General features: G+C 40.5%; 1 protein-coding gene across 1 annotated transcript in view; it reads right to left on the bottom strand.

Moving 5' to 3' along the window:
• Window positions 1-2,741, bottom strand: part of MAK (male germ cell-associated kinase) — a 32,969-nt gene extending 30,228 nt beyond the window's left edge. Inside the window, exons 1-2 of the mRNA XM_015412788.1 lie at window positions 2,641-2,741; window positions 2,150-2,204 (exon numbers count right to left, since the gene is read on the bottom strand). Coding sequence (XP_015268274.1) covers window positions 2,150-2,204; window positions 2,641-2,741 — 156 coding nt within the window. The remainder of the gene's footprint in view (window positions 1-2,149; window positions 2,205-2,640) is intronic.
• Between the last annotated feature and the right edge of the window lie 7,117 nt (window positions 2,742-9,858).

Below are 9,858 nucleotides of genomic sequence, written 5' to 3' on the forward strand. Positions count from 1 at the left end.
TGCAACTTACCTGGCTGCTTCTTGCTCTGACTGAGGGCTGCTGGGAGCAGGGGGTGGGGCTTGTTGTATGTGCCCGCCCCCTGGGCTCTTTACTGCCGGAGCGCCGCTCCTGTGCGCTCCTGCAGGAAATGACCCCTGGTCCAAACAAGGGATTAAGCAGACCACCCCATTTCCCTGCTGATTTGTTTCTATCAATCTGGATATCTCTCGGAGTTCAACAAAGGTGGGCCAATCAATGAGGGTAGCAGGCAATCATAACTCTTACTAGGGTTTGGGAGAAAAGCCACCTGAAAACCAGGTAAAAGTATCCACCTAGGCATAATACAGCCTGCTATTATATAAGCTTCATTATGAACTTCGGATCAGTTCTGGTCACTAGCTTTCCTTGAGCCCAACCAGAGACAGAAGACCCATGACTTCCCAGAAGTTCTTTAACGTTGAAAAGCAGCCATGGACGTGGAGCATGTCAAACAGAGGAACAGTCTAACCTCATATTCTGGCAGAATTCATATTCTGGCAGAATTCATATTCTGGCAGAAATCCTGAGCTACTAGCAGCCCCAATAGAGTTAAAAAAAAAAAAAAGACAGGGCTAATAGGTCCTCAGCCAAAGTTTCTACTAGAAAAAAATTATCTGGGTAGAAGTGCGGAACCCCGCCTTCCCCTGATCAAAATTAGGGCCCAACACAGCTACTTTTTAACCATAAAACATACAAATACAGACATCCATCTATTTGTGCTATTAAATGAGTACTGTAACAACTCCGAGTGGTGAAGTACTAATACTTCCAACTTTCGGAGTGGCCTGTCACTCCCTCCGTATCCCACTTTGCTTCAATATTAACAACCAGATGAGGGTATCCCCCACGTCTTCTTGATCCTTATTTTTTAGGATCAAGAAGACGTGGGGAGAATCGGGGGGAGATGGGGGTCAAAATGCGACCGCACAGCAAATAGTGGGAAATTGAGAAGTACAACCAAGGGAAATGGGAGACCGAGGGTGGAACAACTGCTTTTGTGGAATTGGTCCATGAGTCTCCAAGGTAGTATATCTTCTGGTATCAAGGCCACAGCCAAACCACCAGACCTGAAGACTCCAGTTAAAATTAGTTTACTTTCTACTACTGTTGAAAAATGATGTAGTGTTTTATTTCTAATTTTTACAATTCAAGCCACTACAACTACCTTGTAGAAGGGAAGGATATAAATTTAACAGAAAACAAAAACATTTTTAAAACATCCACAATAGCTCTACAGGCAATGATCACAGTAGTGGTAGATAGAGCCAGTCTGCCTTTGCCTCTTCGGGTTTTATCTAAAATGCTCTCAAAGAGCAAAACTGCTCCTGGCTCCTGCCATTCCAAAACTGCAGATGGGAGAATACTCTCGTCCAGTGGTCCCTCTAAACTGTGGAGTTTTGTGAGCAAAAATTCTACTTTGTGAGCTACTGGCATTAAAGTTGTGAGTGAGCTGTTTGGCTAATGCATAAATTAGTTTGCTCTGGAGCCATCCTTCCTGAGCCAAGACAAAAATGTGTGGGCTGGAAGCTAAAAAAAAATGTGAGCTAGCTCACACTAGCTCAGCTTAGAGGAAACACTGCTCTTGTCCCACTCTTTATAAGATAATTCCGTACACAGAAAACAAGATGTCAGATAGAAATGTTCTACCTGACCTTCTTCTAAAACATGCTGGTTTTCTACATATAGGTTCTTCTTTGCTTGTGAGGGAATATCCACACCTAATTCACACCTTACAGTACGTAGCACTGAACTGGACAGTTTCACCATGTGGTGGGTGGGTTCTCTTGTACTGCAGACATAAAATGTGGCATTTGTATACAAGGTGACTCACATTAGTTTTTTAGTGCAATTGTGTTGCTTGGCAATTGTGTCAATGTGCACCTGGACACTTCTCAGTAGATCTCTTTTAAAAGGAATGAAGGATGGGCTACAGCTCAAGTAGCCAGTTATCCTGCTACATGGTTCGAGTGTATGTGGTTTCAGGTGGGTACCCATCTTGGTCTCTAGTAGAACAATATTCAGGTCCCAGTAGCACCTTGAAGACCAACAAAATTTTCCAGGGCATAAGCTTTCATGAGTCAAACTCAACGTCAAACGCTCAAGTTAAAATTAGCTTCCTCTGATCATTACCTTGACTTCTCTCAAATTCATACATTCATCCCACGAGTAGAACTTCCTTTTCATTCTGGGATAAAAATCACGGACAATTAAGTAGCACAGACAAAAACAAAAGGAGACATAAACAGACTATACCTAGCACCTCTAATCTGCTCCAGTAAATAACAGGACAAATGAATAAATCTGTAATCTTGATAACAATTTTAGAAATGCGATGCATGCCATTACAAATAAAACTTCAACAGCAGGGTGGTGCAACATACAGTCCATAATCGACTCCTCCCCAGAGAGTCTTAACTTACAAGGCCCACAGAAGCTCTTAATGCTGCAGTTCAAGGAGTCACTGACAGCCCAGCCATAAAGCAAGATGGGCCAATGTACTCTGGCTGCATATATTTTGAGCGTTACCAAGATCAACAAAACAGGGGGAGGAAACAGATGTGACCCACCAGAATTACCTTTCAAGACACAATTCAAAAGCACAAAGATTTAACGGCACATACCTCTTGATGGCCACAAGCTCCCCTGTTTCGTTGCTCTTCCCCATCAACACACTGCCATACGTTCCATCTCCAAGTTGTTTCATAGTTGTATAACGATTCATTTTCCAAGGACAGGTTAGCCGGTTCACAAAAATTATGAAAATCTTTTTTCCGGTACGGACATCCAGAATGTTGCTGTTACTTGAGTGAGTGATCGGTCATAACAGTTGCTTAAGTCATCAGTCCTCTTTTCTAGTACTATAACCACTTCATCCAGAAATAATGTAGCAGTGAAGGGAATAATGTTGCCATTCTTAAAAGCATCCTTAACAAGAAAACATATAGTTAATTATTCAGTAAAAAAGTGCATCATGTAGTAGCAATTTGATAACAGCCTATTAAACTTATATTTTAACTACCAGGAGAAGTATGCATACAATGTGTATCTACTAAATACATGTTATATTGCAAATAGGTAACCAAGAGTAGATTTTCTATGACAAATGACAGCCCTTGTATGGTACAAATGGGACCATGAGCAGCTAATTATTTGTTAGAATTCAGGACAATGGCCTTATCGATTGGGATGACAAGATAGCTCATTAACACTACTGTCAGTCACTGTTCCCTCTAAGCTGAGTTAGTGTGAGCTAGCTCACAGTTCTTTAGCCTCCAGCTCACACATTTTTGTCTTAGCTCAGGAAGGATGGCTCCAAGCAAACTAATTTATGCAGCAGCCAAATCACTTGCTCACAACTTTAATGCCAATGGGTCACAAAGTAGAATTTTTGCTCACAAGACTCCACAGCTTAGAGGGAACATTGCTGTCAGTATAACTCAGCTATCCAGGAGACAATGATACCTTTGTTTAACTAAAAAGTTATTTTTGCAGATAGTGAATACATAACTAAAAGTTTTTTTCCAGACAGCCAGCACCCTAAATAGAATCCTAACAGTCTAAGCTTCGATATTTAAAGGTGAGTTTTTAGCATTCATAATAGTGAAGAGATATTTGAAAATATAATTACTCTGCACACACAATTCTTTCCAAAATCCAGCACTAGAGCAGTACATAACCTGCAAGGAATCATCTTGTTGTCACAGGTTTATCCTACTCCAAACTACATACTGCAATTTAAAAAAAACCTCTAGAAACTACAGCACATGGTGATAGTGGTTATCTGGTATTACTGAAACATATTAAATAAACGCAGGTGCTGCCCAAGAAGAGATGTGACAGCCCAGAAAGTTTTCCATCCTCCTCAAGACTTTTTCCATTTTTCTAATGGAAACATCTGAAGTTTAGGGGAGCATCCAAAAAACCTTCTTTGAATCAGGAATGAGTGAAATGCTTTTTAAGACAAAGTTTTACTGACTCAAAATGCAGAGCATGAAGGTCTTTGTGCAAGATTATCTAAGTCATTAAAGAACATCGAGTCCAGCGTAGACAGATAACAAATACAGCCTTGGAAAATATTTTGTTTGTTTAAATATGGCTTTGTTCACAGTTAATATGTTATAATGTATACAATATAGTAAAGGTAAAGGTTCCCTTGCTCGAAAGCCAGTCGAATCCGACTCTAGGGTTGCGGTGCTCATCTCCGTTTCAAAGCCGAAGAGCCAGCGCTGTCCGAAGACGTTTTCGTGGTCATGTGGCCGGCATGACTAAACACCAAGGCGCACGGAACGCTGTTACCTTTCCACTGAAGTGGTACCTATTTATCTACTTGCAATTTCTTGCTTTCAAACTGCTAGGAAATGTTTTCAATGGTATAAAGTTCAGTTCTGTACTCAGATATGCTACTGTGACTTTAAGAGACGAATTTACAGGCTTTCATTTGTTCATGATAGAAAACACAAATTTTATTTTCAGCCTCTTAGATGACAAACATGAGATATGCAACAGTTTACAACTCAGCTCCCCCACCCCCTGCTACTGGCTTGTAAACATTTAAAATTCATTAATATGGCTAATTAAGTTATAACTGATGCATTGTATGTTATTAAGGCAGTAAACAATTTTGGGATTGATAAAAAAGTAATGATTGTTCATGCATCAATCTTCCCCAACATTTCCATTCCTCCCAAAATCAAGAGCCTTAATTTTTTTTATCTTGTGGTTTCACAATTGGTGATTTTACATTTCTATGCCCAAGACATCCTCTTCCCATGTCCCTGGGTGTATATTACAGTGATACCCTGGAAGAACAGAAAGCTGCCATCTGGCCACGCTTTAAGTCCACAAAGAAAACAAGAGTACTAAATTGAATTAACTGAGTGATGGGGTATAAAGGATGAAGTCTAGGAGATAAGGAATGACACAGGGACTTTCAGAGTCAATATAGAAGAGAAGACATATTCCCCGAATTGGATGATGAGAAGAACAGAAGAAATTAGTCTTTCAGTTTATTCTGTCTTTTTATGAGTAAGGTTTTTTATTATTATATGTTCTGACTTTTTATCAGTAAGATTTATTATTATTAGGGCAACTGGATCAGGCCCACAGAGCATTCTGCACAGGCCCACAGAGTATTTTGCACCATCTCGTTTCCTGTGCTTTTCTTTAAAACGTGGATTTATTCTCGATGCTTGGGGATCCAACACCTGTTAAGAGAAGGTGAAGAAGAAAAAACGTATTGTAAACAACAGATTGTTCTTTATAGTTGATGACATGTTACCAATAATCCCTTTGTGGAAGATTAAGGAAGGATTAAGAAAGAGGACAGATAGAGGACAAGTTACTATTACTCGAAGATCCCTATCAGAAAAGTTGCAGGAATTAACAGAAACAAATTATACTGAGCTAACCAGATTTCCAAGCCAAATTCCAAAGAAAAGGTAATTACCAGTAACAGCATTAAGATCATAAAATATATTATCCTAACTATGAAACAGCAAGGACAATGATGAACCTATATAATTATTCCAGAAGTCATCAAAGTCACCTTATATGTTCCATCAACACTAACGACTAAACATAAAACCCTCTCAATAAAGTAAATGACAATGCCTGCAAAAAAATGTAATGTAAAAACACGTGATGAGTGGCAAAACTAGAACCCAAGTAGGAAACTTGCTGATCAATTAGCCATAAGCCTGGCCGTTGTAAAAACACATTCTAAAAAGCATTTGGAAAATATACCATTCCCTACGTAAATAACAGTGCTGCTGAAGCTGTTATACCTTTCTAAGGGCGATTCTGCATCTAGCATTCGCTCCACATTTTCTCAACTGTCTGGGAGGGGAAAGTACAGCTCAGAACCACATTGAAATACCTCGGGGCAATGCCATACTGACTGCAAAGTCACCCCTGAATGGCCATAAAATGACCATAAATCTATGCAGAAGGTACCATAAAATCCGATGGTCAAAGGACGTGAAAGTGGTGTGGGGTGTGGAGGCTACCATAAAATCTGATGATCAAAGGAAGTGAAAGCGGCATGCAATGCAGAGGGGAATTTCTGTTCCAACACGAGTTTCATGAAACAATGGAGGGAAAAGCCAATTCAGAATCAGCCTAGGTCCACTACAGTCAATGAGCATAGGAGGATGCGACTCTGCTTAGGATGGTACTGGAAATCAATTTTCCAGGGAAACTGTTTTCATAGTATTATATGCTACCAGATAACTATATTCGATAGCATGTACAATCCAGCTGGAGAATGTCCTGGTGATCCATGAGCATATCTCCAGTTGTTGTTGTTGGGTTGTTTGCTGCCAAGTCCCAGCTAACATATGGCAGCCCCATAAGATTTTCAAGGCAGGAGACATTTAGAGGTGGTTTACCACTGCCTGGCTCTGCGTAGAAATCTTGCACTTCCTTGGTGGTCTTCCATCCAAGTACTAACCGGGGCTGACCCTGCTTAGCATCAGAGATCTGTTGAGTTATCCCTGTTGCTTTAAATATCTATAAACTGCAGCACTGCAGCCCCAATATGGATCAGGGAACCATGCCCTATGTAATTAATAGCACCATTCTAAGCAGAGTTATATCCTTCTAAGTCTATCGACTTCAATGGACTTAGAAGGGTGTAACTCTGTTTAGGACAGCACCGTTAAGCATTAGCAACATCAAACCTATACAAGATGCCCATAGTCCTTCGGTGGGATACTGAACTTGCTCGCCAAACCAAGACAATTAGCACAGATAATTTTAAAATACAAGTCAACATGTAAATAACCACTAACAGATACTAGGGCTGTTACACAGTTAAAGAAAGCTGACTGATTCAGTGAATTTTCGATTATTATTGATTAAATATGCATCTGGATAAAAGCAATGGGTCTTAAGCAAAAAAATCCAAACAACTGTATTTTGTTTTGGATAATGTTTTGTAGCAGGCATGATCTTAGAAGAGGCATTTCTTCCTGCCCAGGGCAGGAAACACCTTTCCTAATACTGTGCTTTCCATCTACAGTTTTTTATAAGTAACATTATTTAAAACAATAGGCATTGTTTTAGTCTAAGGTGTAATTCATTGGTTTAACTGATCCATCAGTCAAATGTTGCAGCCCTACTAAATGCCATTCTTTCAGTGGTACCTACTGGTAAACACAATTGCAGCAAATTCTACCTCTCAAGGCTTTAGAAACATCAGAAATACAATGTTATTAAATAGATGCTCAGGGGGAGTGTTGACAAACTGGATTGATTGGGAACATGTGGTTTTGGGCACATTTTCAAGATTCTGGAACCTTCAGGCAACTTACAAGGGTGCCAGGACCCTAAGCTTTGTGTCATAAACTCTACTATAAAAGGCTGTACACGGTCTACAGAGGAGTATGAAGGTTGTGTATTGTGGTAGCATGCAGAGGAAGTAGTTTTCTTTTTTTAATCTGAAGATTCATCATGAGTTTGCCATCAGGAAGAATTCAAACAAAGTTTTGGAGATTTTGACAACCACTGGAGTGAGAAGTATTATGTAGGCAATGGAGCTGCTGTGTTCTACGCTTACTAATAAGAACTACTAAGTTACACCCAAAATCTTGGAAGGTATACTCTCCTTGTTCAAAGCAAATACGTTGCCCTCAACCAATATAATACTGAAGGAACAACGAAAAACACAGGCAAACTAGTGCAGACACTGGTGCTGTGCCAGAGAACATAAGAACAACGGCCTATTTAGTCCAGCATTCTGTTTCACACAAGTAGCCAATCAAGCACCATTGGAAGACCTCCAAGCAGGGCATGGAGACCTTCTATTTTGTTGTCCTCCATACGCCACTGGGAATCAGAAGGTTATCGCTTCTGAACATTAAGGTTTTGTGTTGTCACTAACAGACCTATCCTTGCCGAATCCCTTTAAAGCCCCGAGTAGATCCTGTGACAGATCCACAAGCAAATTATTCACTGAGTGAAGAAATGCTTCCTTATACCTGTCCTGAATCTATCCCACATAAAACTATTGCTGGCTGGAATACTAATGCTTAATTATATAAACTGCTGCTGATAGGACTCAACTGTAACCCTGAGTTCTTCCATACTAAAACCTGTGGGTGCTTATTACAACTTTTTAAAGACAACTTCCTCCCTGTCTTCTCATTTAAAAACAGACCGTATTAGTCACCTTTCAGAAAATGTGGGGAATTCCTTTTCACCCTTGGGGGGGGGCACAAACATGAACACTAAGCTGCTGAAGGCCTGGCCCTACTCACCTACGGGCATTTTTCCCGCTAGCCTCACCAGAACTAATTATGGTGGCAACACATTATTTCCAAGCTTGGCAGAACTTTGAAGAACTTACCCATTTTCTATAAATCACAGCCTTCTGAGAGGGTTAAGCCTTGATTCACACACACCCCAGAATAAATTCATAAACAGATCTATAGCAATCTATACATACAACCCCCAGTCTCCACAAACCCAGGGATCAGAGTACTGGCCTCCTTTCAAATTAAGAGTGTGTGCAACAACCATAGATTGCCCCAAACCCCACAATCGGAGAGACAGCTGCTATGCTGAAAGCATATATAAGCATGCTGTTAAAACACCTTCTCCCATTAGAAACAGGAGCCTTCACTGGAGGACACCCACACCCACGCACACAAAATTAGGTTCCTCTTGCTACACTTTTCTTCATTTAACACCCCCCCACATACACACGCACAATTAGCATCCTGAATCAGGTTCCTCTTGCTACACTTTTCTTCATTTGTTTACTTTTACAGGGCAAACGGCTTCTGTTGCTAAACAGTGACAAATGGTAGCCTAGGTAGTAAAATAGACCTTTCACATCCTTCCAGTCATACAAAAGGTGCAGCCTTTGCTTTATGCCTGAAGAATGTACAGCTCTTCCCCTCCTTGACTGCTGCCAACATGCCCACAAAAGAGAAAGCTCTTTCTCCACCACCCTGCTACATTTTTGATACAGCACACATCTAAATAAGATGCAGTCAAGATCTTTCCACCAATTAGAAGGAGATTGGATTTATACCCTGCCCTTCACTCAGAGTGGCTTACAAAGTCTTTTCCCTTCCCCTCCCCTCCCCACAACAGATACCCTGTGAGATAGGTGGGGCTGAGAGAGCTCTTTCCAGAGCTATCCTTGAGAGAACAGCTCTGACAGAACTATGGCTTACTCAAGGTCATCCAGCAGCTGCAAGTGGAGGAGTGGGGAAATCAAACCCGGTTCTCCCAGATTAGAGTCCACGCACTTAACCACTACACCAATTTGCTAAATTCCGCTCATTTGTTACAATCTAGTCATAATATGTTTATCTGAAAATATGTCCCCTTGATCTCAGGTGAACTTTCAAGTAACCTTCATTCTTATGTAGAGTCTGGTGCACCTATAGAAATCAAATCTACATTCTACCATACAGCAAACTGGGTGACATTGGGCTAGTCACTTTCCCTCTCAACCTAATCTATGTTACAAGGTTGTTGTGAGGATGCAACAGGCAGGAGAGAACCATGTGCCATAAGTGCCTATGCTCTTTGGAGAAAAGGCAAGATTTTTTTTTAATGTAATAGATGCTTTCTACTGAAATCGATAGGACTGTAAAATGCTCTTATCTTCGTAATCATGCCCCAGAATTGTGACGCTAAACGCTTAGGTTAAACTCAGACGTTAAGCCCTACTACATTTAATGCAGGAACTTATTATCACATAAGTATCCAGAGGGCTGCAGTTTTAGATGCACTCCCAAGTAAACCCATTTGGGGGCACATGTCATTTAGTCTGTAGTCAACACACCTCGAAACAAAAGTCATATCATAGCTTTTTTAATGAAAAACAA

This window comes from Gekko japonicus, unplaced genomic scaffold (genome assembly GCF_001447785.1).
Source record: "Gekko japonicus isolate JY-2015 unplaced genomic scaffold, Gekko_japonicus_V1.1 scaffold859, whole genome shotgun sequence".
Lineage (NCBI taxonomy): Eukaryota > Metazoa > Chordata > Lepidosauria > Squamata > Gekkonidae > Gekko > Gekko japonicus.